The following is a 22,349-nucleotide window of genomic DNA, read 5'->3' on the forward strand; positions in this document are numbered from 1 at the left end:
GATCGCCCAGTAAATTTTGCAATTCTTCTCCGGAGCCGATCCGCTGCTGTTTGGGGCGAGCCGGGGATGCCTCCGGCGTGGATCGGCTCTTGCCTGCCTTTGTTGGGGGGGGGCGACAGCCTCCCCCGCGGCCGCTGGTGAAAGAAGCCACCCTTCGGCCCGTGGTGTATTCGCCAGGGGGAGGACGGACTCCCCGAAGCGTCAACCACCTCCTCGTCCTCCGGGTGCCACCTCGGAGGTAGGCTACCCGGGCGCTCACTCCCGAACCCACAAGGGTAGCTTTGCTGAGTCCTCGCTGTGCTGTGTGGGTTCTGGCTAGGGAGGAGCTGCAGGCAACTGGGTTAAACCCACGGGAGGTTTTGAACCCAGGCCTGCCCGAGGCAAGATTCCCCCTGTGCACCTAAAAGAAAAGGAAAAAAGAGAGAGAAAGGTGTTAGTGTAATACAAAAATAATATTAAGAACACAATAATTTACAAGAGAAGTAACTCAGGAGTCCCTTTACTGTGACTGAGTTTTTTAGACTGGAGGGCTAAGGGGAGGGAGGCGGTGCCTGCCTGGTAATTATTTAAATTAAAACTCAGTCCCTACCAATCAGACTGAAGTATAACCCATCTTGGACTCTCCTTGCAAGTGCATTGGAGAATGGACTTAATACAGTGGAACCCCGACATACGAAATTAATTGGTTCCGGAAGGAACCTCGTATGTCGAAGAGCTCGTAGGTCGAAGCATTGTTTCCCATAGGAAACAATGGAAAAGTGATTAATGCGTGCAAGCCCGAGGGCTGAGGGGAAAAGACGTCGGCTGAGGGGTGCCCGGTGCTTCGGAGCCGGCATGGGGGGGCTTTCCATGCCGGCTACGATCTTTTCAGACAGGCGCGCCGATTCTCCGCTCACTCCGGGTGAGCGGCGAATCGGCGCATCTGTTTAAAAAGATCGTAGCCGGCATGGAACATCCCCCCATGCCGGCTACGATCTTTTCAGACAGGCGCGCCAATTCTCCGGTCACTCTGGGTGAGCGGCGAATCGGCGCATCTGTTTAAAAAGATCGTAGCCGGCATGGAACATCCCCCCATGCCGGCTACGATCTTTTCAGACAGGCGCGCCGATTCTCCGCTCACTCCGGGTGAGCGGCGAATCGGCGCATCTGTTTAAAAAGATCGTAGCCGGCATGGAACATCCCCCCCATGCCGGCTACGATCTTTTCAGACAGGTGCGCCGATTCTCCGCTCACTCCGGGTGAGCGGCGAATCGGCGCATCTGTTTAAAAAGATCGTAGCCGGCATGGAACATCCCCCCCATGCCGGCTACGATCTTTTCAGACAGGCGCGCCGATTCTCCGCTCACTCCGGGTGAGCGGCGAATCGGCGCATCTGTTTAAAAAGATCGTAGCCGGCATGGAACATCCCCCCCATGCCGGCTACGATCTTTTCAGACAGGCGCGCCGATTCTCCGCTTTTAGCAGTGAGCGGAGAATCGGCGTGCCTGTCTGAAAAGATCGCCGCCGGTCCGGTGGGGTTTTGCAGCAACCTCCGAGCCCAGGCGCGCTTTCTCGAAAGGGCGGAGAAAGCCCTCTCTCGCAGCCTCCTGGCTGGGAGCACTTTCGCTGCGAGAGAGGGCTCCGTCCCTTTCGGGAAAGCCCTCTCTCGCAGCGAAAGTGCTCCCAGCCAGGGAGAGCGTTCAGATCCCCCCACCCCCAGCAGAAAGCGTTCAGATCCCCCCACCCCCAGCAGAAGCCAAGGACTCACCAAGCGCTGGATACGCGGAGAAGAGCCAGGCTGGTTTGCTTTGCTTCCTTCCCCTGCAGAGCCGAATAAAGCGTCACGCCCCCCTGACGCTTTTGGCGGCAAAAGAGCCCAGCATCACTTCAGAAGCCGCCGAAAGCGTCAGAGGGGCGTGACGCTTTATTCGGCTCTGCATCAGCTCGGAAGCAAAGCAAGCCCGCTCGGCTCGTATCCCGAATGGAAGCTCGTGAGTCGAGCAAAAATTTCTGTACTCTCCCAGCTCGTATCTCGAGTAGCTCGTAAGTAGAGCTGCTCGTATGTCAGGGTTCCACTGTAATCCTAATAAAAGAAGATTGATATTCACAAAATTAAAAAAATTAAAAATGGATGTGATTGCTTTGCAAGAATTACATATACACAAACGAAATGTAGACCTATTAGTAAATAAGAAACTAGGAATTCTTTATACATCTTTAGCAGGAAAAAAAAGGGGTGGTGGCAATATATGTGAAAGAAACGATTAATGCAAAAGAAATATACAAGGATAAGGATGGCAGAATTTTAATAATAGAATTAGAAAAGAAACAGAAATTGCTAACATTAATAGTAATATATTTATACTATTATTAATAGTAATATATTTATACTATTTATACTATTAACTATTAATCTATGAACTTTTTTATTCTCTATTTTATATTGTGATATATATTATTAGTATTTTAATTATTATTAATTTAATTCATTTTAATATTGCTAGGGGGTTTCGTAATTAATGGATGATTGGGGTAGATATGGGACGAAAGATTGGTATGAATGTAATGGTTGGGGCGGGTGGGATTATGGTATGAATGTGATAAATGGAAACAGTATGAATGATAGACTTGGCCCACCTGACGCCGGAGAGGCAGGAGGGGAGGGGGCACTAATCTCTGGGGTGACAGAGGGTCAGAATATTCCGGTGTTGCTGGGGAGAGGCAGATATGGCGGGGGCCACAGAGTTAGCCATTCCAGGGGAACGAGGGACCGTTGCTTAATAACGGTCCCTTGTTCTGGCTCTGTGAGCTCAATCTTGGGTACTGGTGATGAGTGTAATTCTGGCACTGGGCTCAGGTTGCTGCTGCTTAATGCCAGGTCGGTGGTAAATAAAGCTCTCCTCATCCGGGACTTAATCCTGGATGAGGAGGCCGACCTGGCATGTGTTACTGAAACCTGGCTGGGCCCAGAGGGAGGAGTTCCTCTCTCTGAAATTTGCCCAGCTGGCTTTCAGATATGGCATCAACCTCGACCCCAGGGAAGGGGGGGAGGAGTGGCTATTATAGCCAGGGAGTGCCTTTGCCTATGTGGACTCATTGCTCCAGAGATTGCGAGTCTCTCTTGATGAAGTTGGACTTAGGGGTTCAGGTGGGCTTGTTTCTCACGTACCTGCCTCCCAGCTGCGTGTCAAAAGCCCTGCCTGTGCTGCTCGAGGAGGTAGCCGGGTTGGCGGTGGAGTTCCCCAGACTTATTGTCTTGGGGGACTTCAATCTGCCGTCACTCGGCGAAGCCTCTGGACTGGCACAGGAGTTCATGGCCACCATGGCAACCATGGACCTGACTCAAGTAATACAGGGTCCGACTCACGAGGGAAGACACGCACCCGACATGGTATTCCTCTCTGAGCAATTGAGTAATGGTCTGAGACTAAGGGGCTTAGAAGTGTTGCCTTTGTCATGGTCAGACCATTTCCTACTACGGCTTGACTTCCTGGCTCCAATCCTTCCCCGCAGGGAGGCGGAACCAATCAAGATGTTCCGCCCCAGACGCCTGTTGGACCCACAGGGCTTTCAGACGGCGCTTGGGGTTATTCCAGATGCACTCATCCACAGTTCGGCAGAGTCTCTTGCGGAAGCCTAGAACAAGGCTGCAGCGGAGGCTCTTGATCGGATTGAGCCTTTGCGACCTCTCCATGGCGCTAGACCCCGTAGAGTTCCATGGTTCAACGAGGAGCTCCAGGAGTTGAAACGCCAGAAGAGACGTCTAGAGAAGCGATGGAGGAAGAGTAAGTCTGAATCTGATCAAACACTTGTAAGAGCGTTTATTAAGACTTACAAAGTGGCGCTCAAGGCGGCAAGATGCGCGTACCATGCCGCCTTGATTGCATCAGCGGAATCCCGCCCGGCCGCTCTGTTTAGGGTGACCCGCTCCCTTCTTAATCAGGGGGGAGTTGGGGAGCCCTTGCAGAGTAGTGCCGAGGATTTTAACACGTTTTTCGCTGATAAAATCGCTCAGATCCGGGCGGACCTCGACTCCAATTGGAAAACAGAGTCGGCTGACAACGAGTCAGTTGAGGTGACTGGGGCCCGTACTTGTCCACCTGTCTGGGAAGAGTTTGATCTGGTGACACCTGATGAAGTGGACAAGGCCATTGGAGCTGTGAGTTCCGCTACCTGTTTACTGGATCCGTGTCCCTCCTGGCTGGTTTCGGCCAGCAGAGAGGTGACACGGAGCTGGGTCCAGGAGATTATCAACGCTTCCTTGGGGAGGGGATCTTTTCCATCATCCTATAAAGAGGCACTCGTGCGCCCCCTCCTCAAGAAGCTTTCCCTGGACCCAGCCGTACTTAATAACTACCGGCCAGTCTCCAACCTTCCCTTTATGGGGAAGGTTGTCGAGAAGGTGGTGGCACTCCAGCTCCAGCGATCCTTGGAAGAAGCCGATTATCTAGGTTCCCAGCAGTCAGGTTTCAGGCCCGGTTACAGCACGGAAACTGCTTTGGTCGCGTTGATGGATGATCTCTGGCGGGCCCGGGACAGGGGTTTATCCTCTGTCCTGGTGCTTCTTGACCTCTCAGCGGCTTTCGATACCATCGACCATGGTATCCTTCTGCACCGGCTGGAAGGGTTGGGAGTGGGAGGCACTGTTCTTCAGTGGTTCTCCTCCTACCTCTCCGGTCGGTCGCAGTCGGTGTTAGTGGGGGGTCAGAGGTTGACTCCGAGGTCTCTCCCTTGTGGGGTGCCTCAGGGGTCAGTCCTCTCCCCCCTGCTATTCAATATCTACATGAAACCGCTGGGTGAGATCATCCAAGGGCATGGGGTGAGGTATCATCAGTACGCTGATGATACCCAGCTTTACATCTCCACCCCATGTCCAGTCAACGAAGCAGTGGAAGTGATGTGCCGGTGTCTGGAGGCTGTTGGGGCCTGGATGGGTGCCAACAGACTCAAACTCAACCCGGATAAGACGGAGTGGCTGTGGGTTTTGCCTCCCAAGGACAATTCCATCTGTCCTTCCATTACCCGGGGGGGGAATTATTGACCCCCCAGGGTAATGGAGAGGGTCCGCAACTTGGGCGTCCTCCTCGATCCACAGCTCACATTAGAGAAACATCTTTCAGCTGTGGCGAGGGGGGCGTTTGCCCAGGTTCGCCTGGTGCACCAGTTGCGACCCTATCTGGACCGGGACTCACTGCTCACAGTCACTCATGCCCTCATCACCTCGAGGTTCGACTACTGTAATGCTCTCTACATGGGGCTACCTTTGAAAAGTGTTCGGAAACTTCAGATCGTGCAGAATGCAGCTGCGAGAGCAGTCATGGGCCTACCTAGGTATGCCCATGTTTCACCAACACTCCGCAGTCTGCATTGGTTGCCGATCAACTTCCGGTCACAATTCAAAGTGTTGGTTATGACCTTTAAAGCCCTTCATGGCACTGGACCAGAATATCTCCGAGACCGCCTGTTGCCGCACGAATCCCACCTACCGATTAGGTCCCACAGAGTGGGCCTTCTCCGGGTCCCGTCAACTAAACAATGTCGGTTGGCGGGCCCCAGGGGAAGAGCCTTCTCTGTGGCGGCCCCGACCCTCTGGAACCAACTCCCCCCGGAGATTAGAACTGCCCCTACTCTCCTTGCCTTTCGTAAGCTCCTTAAGACCCACCTGTGTCGTCAGGCATGGGGGAACTGAGACATCTCCCCCGGGCATATACAATTTATGAATGGTATGTGTGTATGTATGTGTGTTTAGAAAATGGGGTTTTTTAAATGTTTTTTAATAGAAATTTAGATTTGTTATAAATTGTTTTTCACTTTGTTGTGAGCCGCCCCTAGTCTGCGGAGAGGGGCGGCATACAAATCTAAATAAATAAATAAATAAATAAATAAATAAATAAATAAATAAATATGCACCGAATGAAAATCAATTAGAGTTTTATAAAAAACTACATGAAAAAATCATTGAATTAGATTTAGAAAACATAATTCTACTAGGAGATTTCAATGCGGTAGCAGATAAGAAATTAGATTATAAAGGAAACAGAAATATTAAAAAAAAGAAAAACCTCCCTAAAACTTTTTGGGATATAGTTAAGGAGCTAAACTTGAAAGACTCTTGGAGAGAAAAACATGAAAAATACAAACAATATACATATTATTCAAATCCATACCAGAGTTGGTCGCGGATAGACATAGCTTGGGCAACACCGCAGATAAATAATGAAATTGTAAACATTGAAATAGAAGCAAACACTTGGGCAGACCACAACCCAATATCATTAATTTGGAGAAAGGGAAATAATAAAAAACAAATAAAATGGATTATAGACAGAAAAATAATAAAGGAAAAGCAGTACACTGAAATGTTAGAGAAAGAATTACAGATATTTTTTGAAATAAATAAAACAGACGAAATTTCACCACAAACACTTTGGGATACGACAAAAGCTTACATCAGAGGTTTAACAACATCATATATGGCAATGAAACAAACAAAAAAAGATTAAACAGGAAAAATTAGAACAAGAATTAAAACAAATAGAAACAGAGCTACAATTAAATCCAAAAAGTAAAAAAATTAAGGAGAAAAAAGATCAAATTAAACATGCAATTAATTTGATACATCAGGAAGAAGTAGAAGAAAAGATTAGAACAGCCAAACAGGTATATTTCGACCAAGCAAATAAAACAGGAAGGTGGCTAGCACATAAACTAAGAAAACAAAAAGAAATAAAAATCATAGACAGATTAGAAGATGAACAAGGTAACATAAAATATGAGAAGGAAGAAAAGAAAAGAATAGCAGTACAATATTATAAGAAATTATATACACTGGAAGAAGTAAAAAAAGAAGAAATAGAAAAGTATATTGAACTAACAAATATGGAAGCATTAACAGAAGAGCAACGACAAGAACTAAATAGACCAATTACCTTAGTTGAACTTCAGACAGCGATAAAACAACAAAGAAACAACAAAGCAACAGGCACAGACGGCATACCAGTAGAATTATACAAACAAGAAATAAAAATATTAGAAAATAATATATTGGATATTTATAATCAAATAGCCCGAGATGCAAAGATACCCCAAGCATGGACAGAAGCATTAATATCACTTATACCCAAAACAGAAACAGAAAAAGAAAAAATTCAAAATTACAGACCCATATCGTTATTAAATACAGATTATAAGATATTTATCACAATCTACGCAGCAAAACATTCTGAATCAATTAATATACAGTGATCAAAATGGCTTTCTCCCCAAGAGGCAAATTAAAGATAATTTGAGGATAATAACAAATGTACTAGAATACTATGAGGAACATCCTGGAAAACAGATGGCACTGGTTTTTCTTGATGCACAAAAGGCTTTCGACAACGTAAATTGGAAATTTATGATAACACAATTAGAAATGATGAATTTTGGACAACACTTTACAAATTTAATAAAAACAATATATCTGGAACAAAACGCCAAAATTATAATGAATGGAGAGCAAACGGAAAAAATTAAAATTGAGAAAGGAGTGAGACAGGGATGCCCTATCTCTCCACTTCTGTTTATATTAACGATGGAAACACTACTAATTAAAATAAGAAAAAATGAAGACATAAAAGGCCTAAAAACAAGAAAAGAAATTTATAAAGTCCAGGCCTTTGCAGATGATTTGGTATTTATAATTGAGGAACCATTGACAACCGCACCAAAATTAATTAAACAAATCGAAGATTTTGGTGAAGTAGCAGGACTCAAAATAAACAAACAAAAAACGAAAATAATCACCAAAAATTGCACAAAAAAACAAATAAAACATCTAGAACAAATTACCAATATGCAAATAGTCAAAAAAGTGAAATATTTAGGAATATGGCTTACAGCCAAAACGTCGACATTAAAAGAAGATAATTATACAAGTTTACTAAATCAAATCAAAGTAGATTTTAAAAATTGGCAAAATTTACAACTCTCATTAATAGGTAGAATTAATTTGATTAAAATGAGTGTCCTCCCCAAGCTCCTCTTCCTTTTCCAGACAATTCCAATAAACCCAGGTAAAAATTTCTTTAAAGAATTAGACAAGGTAATATTAAAATATATATGGTTAGGTAAAAAAAGCAAGAATCAAATTAAAGGCATTACAAGATGTGAAGGAAAGAGGAGGTCTGGGTCTACCAAATTTTAAACTATATTATTACGCAACATCATTGGTATGGATCAAAGAGTGGATCACATTAGAAAATAAACGTATATTGATAATAGAAGGGCACGATTTATTATTAGGCTGGCACGCCTATCTCTGGTACGGAAGAGACAAAACTCATACATATTTCAAAAAACATATATTACGAAATTCTCTTATCCAAATATGGAAAATAATAAAAAAAACAACAATATACTAAGGTACCAGAATGGGTTTCACCAATAGAACTAACATACCATCCAAATTTAATCGGGCCTCACAATACAATTAGATATAAAGAATTATTAGATCAACAAATGAATATGAAAACAAAGGAAGAATTGGAATATAACGGTAAGAAATTAGATTGGTGGACATATCTACAATTAAAAGACGCATACCAAAAAGACAAAAAGGGGAGGGGCGGAGCCAACTGAGGAACAGAACGGACGGTGTGGAGCCGAGCTCCGCCAAACACCACCGTTTTTCAGGTTCTCTTTGGTCCCAAGGGGATCCCAGACTCTGCGGAAAAGGGTCTGGCGTAAAGGGGATACCGTTAGCACGATTTGTGGCGGCAGCCCGATCGGCGGAGCGGACATTCCCCCCCACGACTGAGTGCCTGCAAGCTAGGAGCGTCATGGCGGCCTAGAGTGTTCCCAGCTGGTGGTGACTAAACTAACGCTAGCAACGGCGATCGGGGTAGAGGAGTTGACGAATAACATACCGGAGTTGGATTGAACGTGAGATCTACGAATTTAGCTTCTTTTTCCTCATATACGGGCTGGCGTCGCTTGAGCTAAAAACCTGATAAGCAGCGACAAGGGAAGGAGGGAGGAATTGACAGCTTCCTCCTTCCGGCTGGCGGCGAGCGTTTGTTTGTGAGTCACAATATCTATTCATGAAAGCTATCTATAACATCTTTTAAAGCGTATAACATTTACCAAGAAGACCTGACGTCCCGCGAGGAAATATAATTTTCCGAATGAACTTTTAAATGGTTAAATCTGGAATCTTCTAAAGAGGACTCAACGTGACAGCGTGATCCATCTACTTCCTGGTTCCTGGTTCCTCTCTGGCCCTTCGATCTTGGTTATTGCTGCTGCGTCACAGGAGAGCGAGTTGAAGGAGCGTCGGCTTTTCCAATTTTCAACTTTCTTGGTCTATGAGGGACAGCGATCGGAGGCACCTCTTTCATCTGATATCGGGAGGGGTAGGTCGCAGGAGGGATCATAAGCGGCTGGAGAGCACCCTAGAGACTACCAGAGAGATCGGCCCTACTGACTAACTTATCCAGCGATATAACGAACCCAAAACGACATCAACGTGCGACATTATTGAAATCCTACCCGAACTTCATGAAGTAAAGTATGAAGATTTAGAAGGGTTTGATACTCCATTTAATTGTTTAACTGCACAATAAGTAATTCTTATGATCTACTGTGTCGCAAATTCCTAATCCCTATTATTAGTTGATGATCTACACAAGGTTTCTGTACTTTACCAAGTTTGTATCCCTCGACTCTATATCGTCATTATCTATATCAAATAACTTAAGACCTTAATCAACTCTAATGTAATGAATTTATATGAACAAGCTTATTGACTTTACTATTCAATACAATATATTTAATATAACAAGACATTAACTGCTATTATTAATTTTCTGTATATATTAATTGATAATTGATAATTGATATTAATTGATAATTATTGTCTTTCTGTAAAAATAACGTAGCTATAGGATATTTGAATATACTACTAATTCTGCAAGTACTAACTCTAAACTATAAAACTTGTACTGGGTAATTAATAGAAATAGAACAATAGAAATAGAAATATAAGATAAGATATACCTGCAACAATATTCTGAATTAATCTATATATATTACGCTGTCTTTGTTAATCTGTTACCGGTCAATAGTAAATGACACCTTAATTAGAAGCTTACTATAATTAAGATAAGGTAGTATTTTCTTTGTAATAGTTATATACTTTGTTTAACCTATATATATATATTTACTTAATAATTAATTAGTATACAACCTGTTTGAACACATTCCTTCTATCTTCCCCTACGTATTTACACTCTCTAGAGGGAAGAAATATTTTTAAACTTTCAAGGTTTACTATTGAGTCCAACAGGAATTGATATCCTAACTACACATTACTTAAAATATACTGTTTTACTTTATCGATACTAAAATCTGGATCAGACCATCAAACAACTGTACCAGTGGGCAAATTGGTGGTCAGCTATAAAAATGACAAGCCTTTCTAATTTGTCTAGGCTAGGATCAGGGAAAAAATCAATCACCCATTCTACATCAGCCATACCAAGTCCCTCTACCCAGAGATCTCTCGACGATATGTTACCTAGAGAGAGGTCTAACTCTTATAAAGATCTTCAAGCTACGCTGCTTCAAATGCAGGAGCTAATGTTGAAAAATCATCAGGATATTAAAAAAGAATTAGGTGAGGTGAGGAGTGACACATCCGAATTAAAAGAGTGGATGCAGAACATGGACAAAAAGCACGAGGCTTTTCAACAACAAATGACTAAACAAGAACAGAGGATACAGGTCTTAGAAGACAAAATAGACCAAGAGCACAAACAGATGGAAGACCTGACAGATAAATTAATCCACGCCAACAAAGATTTAGAGAACACAGTAATTCAATTAGAGAGCGAAAAAGCTAACCAATATCTTAGATTTCAAAATCTCAGGGAGGAAAAAAGTGAAGACCTACCAGACATTATGGCCGATATCCTTTCAAAGGCTCTGGGCATTGAAAAAGATACAATGCTTAATGAAATCGATGAAGCCTATCGTATAAACACTAATTACGCTAGACGCCATAACCTCCCCAAAGAAGTTCACATCAAATTTATCAAAAAATCAGTCAGGGATGAAATCCTTCACAGAGCCCGGGAAGACCCTATAGAACACAAAGGGAGACAATTGGTAATATTAAAACAGGTCCCAAAACACGTCAGAGACCTTCGTAGGCCATACACCTTTCTGTCAGCAAAACTGACCAGACACAATATAAATTTCAGATGGCTGGTCCCAGAGGGTATGCTGGTGACCTGGCAAGATAGGAAATTAAAAATAGATTCTGTCGAAAAAGCTGAAGAATTTTTCGACAAAAATTTCTCTACCGACCGAACTTCGGAAACACAAGACGATACCGGAACAACGACCCTCCCTTCCACTAGTGTACAACCTATAGAACAGAGCCCAACAAGTTTAGAAAGAACTCAGGCTACTGATAAACTAACTTTAGGCAACAATGGCTATACAGGATATCCAAAAGAAACTAGAAGTACAAGGGCAACAAGACCCAAGTACAGATAACTTAAACTTGGCACAAGATAAATTAAACAAAGGAATTGAACTATACTCAATTAATATAAATGGCCTAAATGCACCAAAAAAAAGAAGCCAAACTTTAAATAAAATTGCTAAATTAAACTTCGACATTATTGCATTGCAAGAAGTTCACATCAAAAAAAAATTTGAGCACCTACTCAAAAGAAATAAACTTGGGAATCTGTTTACGTCACTTGCCGGGGAAAAAAAGAGAGGTGTAATATGTTATATCAATCCTAATATTCAAGCTGAGTTGAAATATAAAGATAGAGAAGGTAGAATTTTAATCCTAGAACTTACTATAGAAAAGGACAAAATAACTTTAATAAATATTTATGCCCCGAATGAAGGCCAAGAAAATTTTTACAAAAAACTATTAATCACCATTAGAGAACATTCCACTGATAACATCTGCTTATTAGGTGACTTTAATGGCATAACTAACAATGAAATGGACTATAAGAATGACAAAAAGACCAAACAAAAGAAAAGAATATTACCTAAAACCTTTTTCGATCTAATTAAAGAACTAAAATTGAAAGATAGCTGGAGGGACAGAAACCCTAAACTTAAAAAATTTACCTTTTATTCTGATAGGCATCAATCTTGGTCAAGATTGGATATGGTCTGGACAACAACAGAAATTAACACCAAAATCCACTCGATAGATATAGAACCTAATTATATTTCAGACCATTGTGCGCTCAAAGTTTGTTGGAAAGGGAATAAACAGAGTTGTAGATGGTCGCTTCAGAAATCTATTTTAAGTCAGGAAGATTTTAAGCTAAAACTTAAAACTGAAATGAACTATTTCTTCCAAGAAAATCCAAAAGATGACACTAGCCTTCAAAATGTTTGGGATACAGCCAAAGCTGTTATTAGAGGGATAGCTATATCATTCATGGCTAGAAAATTTAAACAAAAAATACAGAAGTTAGCTAATTTAGAAGAAGAGTATAGGGCTTTAGAAGAAGAACTTCAGAACTTCCCCATTAAAAAAGAAATCAAACAAAGTATGCTACAAATTAAACACCAACTAAACTTAATCGACCAACAAAACTGGGCACAACAAATAAAAAGAACTAACCAATACAATTTCGAGAATGCCAACAAACCTAGCAAATGGCTAGCTAATAAGCTCAGGAAGCAAAAGGAAAAGAAACTGATAAACTGTCTAAAAAACAAAAATGGGGAACCATGCCATGACTTGGAAAGGAAAAAAACGATTGCTAGCGATTTCTATAGTAAACTTTATGAATATTCTGAAACTATACAAAATAATACCCAAGACGCAAAAATTCAAGAAACCCTAGAGCAGGCTAAACTCCCTAAAGTACCACAAGAAATGGTCAATATAATCAATAAACCGATCACTGAAACAGAATTAAAGGAAGTAATAAAAAATCAAAAAAACAACAAAGCACCAGGTCCGGATGGACTCCCCACAGAACTTTATAAAGATCTTCCTAAAGAGATGGAAAAAGCCTTTTTAGAGACGTTAAATGAAGCTCTAGATAGAGGCAAAATCCCAAATTCATGGACAGAAGCAAACCTAGCGTTAATTCCAAAAAAAGATACAGACCATACAGATATAGCTAATTATCGCCCGATCTCTCTCTTAAATGCCGATTACAAAATCTTCACTTCTATCTTAGCGAACAGAATCAAAGGTTTTCTAAATTATTTTATACATCCAGACCAGAACGGTTTTCTCCCCGGGAGACAGTTAAAGAATAATATTAGAATTGTACTAGACACGCTCGAATACTACGAAGCCCATAATGAGAAGCAAGTGGCGTTAATATTTCTTGACGCCCAGAAGGCCTTCGACAATGTGTCTTGGAAATTTATGATAAAACAGCTGGAGTATATGGAATTTGGCCCCAAATTTATTAACGCAATAAAAGCTATTTACTCTGTCCAATCGGCCTATATAATTCTCAATGGAGATACATCAACCAAAATCTCTTTACACAAAGGCACAAGACAAGGTTGTCCATTGTCCCCTTTACTATTCATCTTAACTCTTGAAGTACTAACAAGAATAATTAGAGACAAGGAAGACATACGGGGTCTAAACTGTAAGAAAGAAATCTATAAACTCCAAGCTTTCGCAGACGACTTGGTATTCATCTTAGAAGATCCTTTAAAATCAGGTCCTAAACTATTAGAAGTTCTGGAAGAATATGGTACAGTGGCAGGCCTCAAAATAAACAAAACTAAAACCCAAATTTTAACAAAAAACATGCGACAAGCACAAAAAGATATCTTATCTGCTAAATTGGATATTCAAATTGTCACAAAAATTAAATACCTTGGCATCAATTTGACAAATAGAGTGTCAAGCTTGAAATCAAATAACTACGATATATTATTGGACAAGATAAATAAAGACTTGTCAAAATGGAGGAATTTACAACTATCTCTCCTTGGGAGAATCGCAGCCATAAAAATGAACACTCTGCCTAAAATATTGTTTTTATTTCAAACTATCCCTATACAAGTAAAACAGGATTTTTTTACCAATTTGACTAAAATAACCAACAATTTTATCTGGCAAAACAAACGGCCCCGAATTCGACTAAAATACTTACAAGGAAAAAAAGAAGAGGGCGGTCTGGCTCTTCCAAATTGGAAGGACTACTATACTGCTGCATCGCTAGACTGGACAAGAGATTGGATGAGTCTAACAAACACTAGACTTCTTAAATTAGAAGGCCATGACCTCCATGCAGGGTGGCATTACTATCTCTGGGACGAAAAGCCGTCAACCCACAAATACTTCTCCAACCACCTGATTAGAAAATCGTTAATTGGCACCTGGAAAAAAACTAAAACTAAATTATACAAAGGAATTCCCATGTGGTATGCTCCTTTAGAAGCCTATGTACATCCTAATTTACATAAGAGAAATAATATATTAAGATATAAAGACATTTTAAACCCAAATGGGACAATTAAAACAAGATTAGAACTTGAAAATTTGGGCCAAAAAGTGGAATGGTGGGAATACCTTCAGATCCAGACTAAATTTAACAAAGACACCAAAAATTCCGGGATTACCAAAAATGCTCTGTTAGATAAGCTATGTATAGGCCCCCAAGATAAGATAATCAAAAACTTCTATGGTTATTTAAATTACAATGAATTGGACACCTTTAACAAAAAATCCAATGTTAAGAAATGGCACCTCGACCTTAAAAAAGAGATAAAAGAGGAGGAATGGCAAACACTTTGGACAAAGAACTATAAACTGACTATTGCCACCTCTTATAAAGAAAACCTGGTCAAAATGTTTTACCGTTGGCATATTACCCCAATTAAATTAACCAAAGTGAACAACAAACTGTCACCAATCTGTTGGAAATGTCAACAAGAATTGGGTACCTACTTTCATCTATGGTGGGAATGCAATAAAGCCAAAACCTATTGGGAGATGATTGGAAATTGGATTGAAGAAATATTAAATTTGACGCTCGACAAAACCCCTGAATGTTTTTTACTAGGTATAATTAGGCAAAAACTGTCAAAACCCCAAGCTCATCTTATCATCCACTTAACTACCGCAGCAAGACTTACATACGCGCAGTGGTGGAAAAATGAAGACCTTCCCCCAAAGGAAGCAATATTTAGGAAAATAATGTACTGCGCAGAAATGTCGAAACTGACCCTATTAGTCAGGAACGAACCGTTAGATACGTTTAACAGTTGTTGGGACCCTCTCTATAAATGGCTAGGAAGCAACAGAGAGACCAATAGGCTTTAAGAAGGTTAAAAACCAAAAAAAAAAAAAAACCAAACCTTGAACTGTTACAAATCCGGTATAAAGTATTCCATTATCTAATATTATTACACGAGACTGTATATGTATTTAACTACCTAAACCTATCTTTATTTTTTGCGAACTTCTTAACAATATATGTAAACGCAACACTGGTTTCTAACACTCTTGATAACCTATTCGAAATATGTTAACTGAGCAAAAATATCTAGATCTAATTTTCGTTTTCAATTCAACTCCCCTGCTTATTCGCCGATATTGTTATTAGTTTTGTTTTTGTTTGTTTGTTTGTTTTTTGTTTTTTGTCTTTTCCCTTTATATGTGATATGCCCCGCATTGTACCATATGTTGTATATAACGATGTATATGTCTATATTTTAATAATAAAAAAATTTAAAAAAAAAAAAAAAAGACAAAAAGGAATATGTTTTTCTGGTGGGGAGGGGTGAATTGGACAGGACACTATTAAAAAATGATGAAAACTTAGAAACATAGAAGACTGACGGCAGAAAAAGACCCCATGGTCCATCTAGTCTGCCCTTTTACTATTTCCTGTATTTTATCTTACAATGGATATATGTTTATCCCAGGCATGTTTAAATTCGGTTACTGTGGATTTACCAACCACGTCTGCTGGAAGTTTGTTCCAAGGATCTACTACTCTTTCAGTAAAATAATACTTTCTCATGTTGCCTTTGATATTTCCCCCAACTAACTTCAGATTGTGTCCCCTTGTTCTTGTGTTCACTTTCCTGTTAAAAACACTTCCCTCCTGAACCCTATTTAACCCTTTAACACATTTAAATGTTTCGATCATGTCCCCCCTTTTCCTTCTGTCTTCCAGACTATACAGATTGAGTTCATTAAGTCTTTCCTGATACGTTTTATACTTCAGACCTTCCACCATTCTTGTAGCCCGTCTTTGGACCCGTTCAATTTTGTCAATATCTTTTTGTAGGTGAGGTCTCCAGAACTGAACACAGTACTCCAAATGTGGTCTCACCAGCGCTCTATATAAGGGGATCACAATCTCCCTCTTCCTGCTTGTTATACCTCTAGCTATGCAGCCAAGCATCCTACTTGCCTTTCCTACCGCCCGACCACACTGCTCACCCATTTTGAGACTGTCAGAAATCACTACCCCTAAATCCTTCTCTTCTGAAGTTTTTGCTAACACAGAACTGCCAATGCAATACTCAGATTGAGGATTCCTTTTCCCCAAGTGCATTATTTTACATTTGGAAACATTAAACTGCAGTTTCCATTGCTTTGACCATTTATCTAGTAACGCTAAATCATTTACCATATTACAGACCCCTCCAGGAATATCAACCCTATTGCACACTTTAGAGTCATCGGCAAATAGGCAAACCTTCCCTACCAAACTTAATCAGTAAAATATATAAATTTTTGATCCGTTATGAGACAGAAGTGGAAATTGTAAAAGAGAATATGATAAGCTGGGGAATGAATTTTGGCTACACAATTGAACTAGAAAAATGGGAAAAATTATGGATTAACAATTGGCAGATGACAAGATCGACCGCATTCAAGGAAAACCAATTAAAAATGTTCTACAGGTGGCACCTATCGCCAGAAAGACTTGCAAAAATGTTCCCAAAAACCTCTCCAATATGTTGGAAGTGTAAAAAATAAAGAGGCACGTTCTACCACCAATGGTGGACATGCACACAGGCAAAAAAGTTTTGGAATAAAATAACAAATTGGTTAAAAGAAATAGCAAATGAAGAAATCGAAAAAAAACCAGAATTATATTTATTGGGTATTTTTAATTAAAAAAAATAGAAAAAGAAGCAAGATACCTAGTTATACATATACTAACAGCTGCCAGAATAGTATATGCCCAACAGTGGAAAACAGATAAAATACCGGAAGAAAACATAATAATTAAAAAAATACTAGACTGTGCGGAGATGGACAGGCTATCCAAAAGATTAGAGGGAAAAGAAGAATCAGATAAAACATGGGCAAAATTTTATGATTGGCTAAAAGAAATAAATAAATAAAAATTTATGCAAAGCAAAAGTCAAATAAAAGAATTCAAAAATTAATATTATGCAAAAGAAGTGTAATTCTCTGATCAAATATCCAAAAAAAATAGTGGGGAAATTTTCATTTCCCAAATGTTGTATATATGTATGTTTTTTTCTTTTGTCTTGTATGTCACATTTGTAAAATAATAAAAAATAAATAAAAAATAAAGTGATCATCACATGGTAATATATATAACATTAGAATGCCAGTTCAAATGTAAAGTTTGGCATAAATTGAGAACCAACTTACCAGTTCACAAACATCATGACACATTAAGTTATTCTTCGAAAGGTAACAGCATGATGCACCTGTAGGAAAACATACTTTTTAATCTCAATAAAATATTTACATTTTGTAATGCTTAATGAAACTTTTGTTTTTATGCTTGCTGTTTTTCTAAGGTTCAACTTTAAACTGAACACTCAAATAACAGTCATTGCCAAGTTTTTATAACAGCCCATGATCAAAGCAGTAAAAATTATATAAACTCAGTCAGATATTTAATTCAAGGATTAGGGGTAAAGGATAAAATATTGGACTCTACAATAGACCTCCATTCTTCATTGATTATTGAATTCATTAAGGTAGAAACTCTTTCAACATTTTAATTTTTTTCTTCCCAAGTTTTTTTCCAGCCAGGCTGATTTGTCTTTTATGAAGTAAACTACTAATGAACTCCTCTTCTATCTGTTGATTGTTTACATCTAGCTCAGTGGTTCTCAACCTTTCTAATGCCACGACCTCTTAATACAATTCCTCACATTGTGGTGACCTCCAACCATAAGTCTAGCACCAATTCTCCCAACAGAGCTTTAAGCTGATTGGCAGGAAGATCAGTTTACTTCATTGTAAACGCCTGATTGGTCGGATTGTAAAAATATGTTCTAAGGCACCAGAATAGAAGCTTTAGTTCCTACACCATGGGAAATTTGTCTTTTCCCAAGGTCTTAGGTGACCCCTGTGAAATGGTCATTTGACCCCAAAGGGGTCCCAACCCCTAGGTTGGGAGCCACTGATAGCATAATCTAGTATTTTTAAAATTTTACTATAATCTGTTGCAATAGTCTCATTGTCAGGAAATCACTCTTTAGTTCTAGGTTGCTTCTCTCAATTAGTTTATACCCATTGCTTCTTATCTTGTATTCTGGGGCTAGAAATAAGGTGACCTCACTCTTTTTTGTGGCAGACTTTTAAATACTTGAACTGCTATCATGTCACTTCTAGTCCTTCTTTTTTTAGCCCCCTAATCATATTTATTGCTGTTTTTTGCATTCATTTCAGAGTCTCAAAATTTGTTTTACCTTATTGTAAGTGATGAACTAGACGTTCATAGGAAAGGTACTATGAGGGAAATTGCAGAATACTTATTATATGTGACTACATAACTGTTAAATGATATGCTTCAATTTGTAGGAAAACTACAAGTGCTATGGTGATATTCTCAATAGATTCTTATGATCTTGGGGAATAAGATCAACCATTTGGAAGGATTCCAGTTATAATTTTAAGGAAAAGTTTTATTATCAATAATCAGTCAATATTTGATCCTAGACATATCAGAGAATGATTGCAGTGATTAATGGTAGATTAGAAAACATTTGTGGACAAAGTAGACCACAATCTACTTGGTAAACTAGAAAAATGTGGGATAGAATATCGCCATCAGATAGATTTGTAACTGGCTGAAAAAAACTGTATTCAATTAGTAGTCCTTAATGGTACTATATCTACATGGAAGGAAGTTAGTAGGGGAATAACACAAGATTCCATCTTAAATCCAGTACTCTTCAATATCTTCATAAATGATGTAGATAAGGGAACTAATCAAATTTGTAGATGATACTATGCTGGCAGGAATAGTCAACCTAAATACAAATTGGGAAAAACCTGGTTCAAAAACCATAACTGTGAGAGGGATGTTTGGGACAACCATGACCTGTATGACTAAGAATCTCCATAGACATTTTAGCAATGCACTTTGGGATCAACACACTTTGAATGGTGTGGAAGAATGAGTGGATTTCCAGAAAAATTGCAGACTACAGGAAATATTTGCATTTAGTAAGAGATGCAGATAAAAGGGAATCATTCCCAACAGTCTGTTCCTGTGTTCAACAGTGAAGGGACACAGGGCAGAAAACATTTTAATCCATTTTGTTGTATACATGATATACAATGACTGAGAGAAAAATGTAAAGAAGGAAACCAAAGTGCAGCCATATTTTGCTTTTGCACTTAAATGATCTTTTCTCTGTTCAATTATATAATTATGCATGCAAAGCAGTATTGTGCACAAACATATTTTAAACCCATTGTATGAAAAACAGGAGATAAGAGCAAAGCCAGAGGATTTTCGTGTGTGAAGAAAGTCTCAAAGTAAAAAGGGAAAATACACATTAATAACATGTCATTGCTAACGTCATGACTTATGGGAGTGTTCAGAATACTGGGGGTCAAGTATGTATTGTGGTTTGGTATAAAAATGTATGTATGACAATGTCAGTTACCCTCTCCAGGTGTGATTCTCTATCTGGGTTGGCCTCTCCTTGATCAACAAGATAGAAAATGTCTGTTCCTGTTCACCTGGCTCCTGTGTTATTATTTTTTCTTTTCTTACAATGACAATAAAGGTATACTACATCCTGCAGAAATCACAGTTCCACAACAGAGTCCTTTCGGCAATTCTAAGGCGGCTCCACATCCAGGTGACTCTGAGGACACAAACCTCCATGTGACTTCAATGACTGTCTAAAAGAATGTATATGGCCAGCTGCATGCAAGGATTATAAATCATTCCATTCACCACCATCCGCTCAGAGCTGAAGAAACCTCTTGGATGAAAAGCAAAAGGTCTTCAAAGAAAAACAGGAAAGTCCAGTTGCCTCTTGAAAAAGCACCCTTAGGATAACCCTGGAATCCTAATGGACAAAGCAGCAGCCAAAAAAGCAAATGCAGTTCTTGCAGTCCTTGTATAAACAGAGGCACAGAATTAAAATCACATTAAGTATTAATACCATTTTTTAAAGGTTATGAAGATCATATCTGGACTACTGTATCCAGTTTTAGTCACCATGCTGCAAAAAAATGCAAAAAATAACAACTAAGTTGATGAAGGCCTGAAGACTAAAACATATGAAGAACAGTTATAGGTTTTGGGTTTGCCTAGGGTAGAGAAAAGGATTACGGTTGATATGATAGCAGTATTCCAGTAACTGAGGGGCTGCTATAATGAAGAGAGGGTCCAATTATTTTCTAAAATACCTGAGGGCAGAACAAGAAACAATGGATGGAAACTTAAAGAATAGAAGCAAGTTGGAATTAAGGAAAAAGTCTCTTCCAGAACTAGTAGAACAGTTTTTGCTCAGAAGTTGTGGGTGCTTCATCACTGATGGTTTTTAAGAAGAAACTAGACAGCCACTTGTCTGGAGTGGTATAGGGTCTCCTCCTTAAGAAGGGGGAGACTAGACTAGAAGACCTCAAAGGTCTCTTCCAGCTCTATTCTTCTGTCATTTTGTTGAATGTAACAGGTATTTCTTTTTATTTTGCCTGTGCCCCCCCCCCCTTGTATAATCTATTTTAGGGTCCATTACCCCATTATAACCAATGTTCCCTCTAATTTATTTTCGGTGTGGGTGGAAAAGTATGTCTGAGTGGCACATTTTCATGCCTGGGTGTGAATGTTCCCTCTAATTTTTTTTCTGTGTGGGCGGAAAAGTATAGTGTCTGAGCGGCACATGTTCATGCCTGAGCACAGATGTCACCCAAGACAACTTGTTGCATAATTATTTGAGGCTCGGTGCTGGGGCAGAATAAGGTCCCTTCCCACTATGTTATTCTGTTATTTTATATTTCAATTAATATCATTATCCTCTTACAAATCCAGATAGGCCATCATGCCTAATCCTCCTTATACATTCTTCTTAAAAGAAACTAAAAACCCTTATACAAACTTTTCCTAATTACCGTATATACTCGAGTATAAGCCGAGTTTTTCAGCCCCAAAAATGGGCTGAAAAACCCGACCTCGGCTTATACTCGAGTCACCACAAGAGGGCGCCGAATCACCACAAGAGGGCGCCCAGCCAGCAAGCTAAACGGGGAGGACGGCGACGGCATGAACTCTCTCCAGGCTTTAGAAGCCTCCAGCCGGAGAGAGAAGCAGATTTAAGGAGGAGAAGGAGGAGGAGGGCAGCTCTTTCCTTTCCTCCTCCTCCCACGCAGCTGTGGGCTATTCTGGCTCTCCTCCGCCTCATTTCCCTGTTGCGTCCCAAGTGGATCTCTTTAGCAAATCTGCTTCCCTGCACAACACATGGGGCAATAAAGGGAGACGGAGGAGAGAGCCAGCAAGCTGAAGGGTGGGAGGGACCGGGACGGCATGAACTCTCTCCAGGCTTTAGAAGCCTCCAGCCGGAGAGAGAAGCAGATTTGTTAAAGAGATCCACTTGCTATGGAAGGAGGAGGGCAGCTCTTTCCTTTCCTCCTCCTCCCACGCAGCTGTGGGCTATTCTGGCTCTCCACCTCCTCCTTTCCCTGTTGCGGTCCCAAGTGGATCTCTTTAGTAAATCTGCTTCCCTGCACAACACATGGGGCAATAAAGGGAGACGAGGAGGAGGGAGGATCAGGAGTGGGAGATCAAGCCAACGAGCCAGCCAGCAAGCTAAAGGGGGGGGGGGGAAACAGCATGAACTCTCTCCAGGCTTCTAAAAACTCAAGTTTAAAGAGCCCTGGGTTAGGGTTAGAAATGCAAGAGTCTTCAAACCTGGAAAAATTAGGGCTTGTGGATTTCAACTCCTACTCCTGAAGTAGCATGGCTGGTGCAGGAATTCTGGGAGTTGAAGTCCACTAGTCTTAAAACTGTCAAGTTTAAAGACCCCTGGGTTAGGGTTAGAAATGCAAGTCTTCAAACCTGGAAAGATTAAGGCTTGTGGACTTCAACTCCCACTCCTGAGGTAGCATGGCTGGTGCAGGAATTCTGGGAGTT

At 40.2% G+C, this 22,349-nt stretch overlaps 1 protein-coding gene across 8 annotated transcripts in view; it reads right to left on the reverse strand.

The window, feature by feature from the left end:
- RECK (reversion inducing cysteine rich protein with kazal motifs) overlaps positions 1 to 22,349 on the reverse strand; it is a 307,670-nt gene that overhangs the window by 231,078 nt on the left and 54,243 nt on the right. For all 8 annotated transcript variants that reach the window (XM_070727797.1, XM_070727793.1, XM_070727798.1 and 5 more), the window contains exon 2: positions 17,618 to 17,676. In XM_070727797.1, the coding sequence (XP_070583898.1) occupies positions 17,618 to 17,676 (59 nt within the window). The remainder of the gene's footprint in view (positions 1 to 17,617; positions 17,677 to 22,349) is intronic.

Source organism: Erythrolamprus reginae, chromosome Z (assembly GCF_031021105.1).
Source record: "Erythrolamprus reginae isolate rEryReg1 chromosome Z, rEryReg1.hap1, whole genome shotgun sequence".
Taxonomy (NCBI): Eukaryota; Metazoa; Chordata; class Lepidosauria; order Squamata; family Dipsadidae; genus Erythrolamprus; species Erythrolamprus reginae.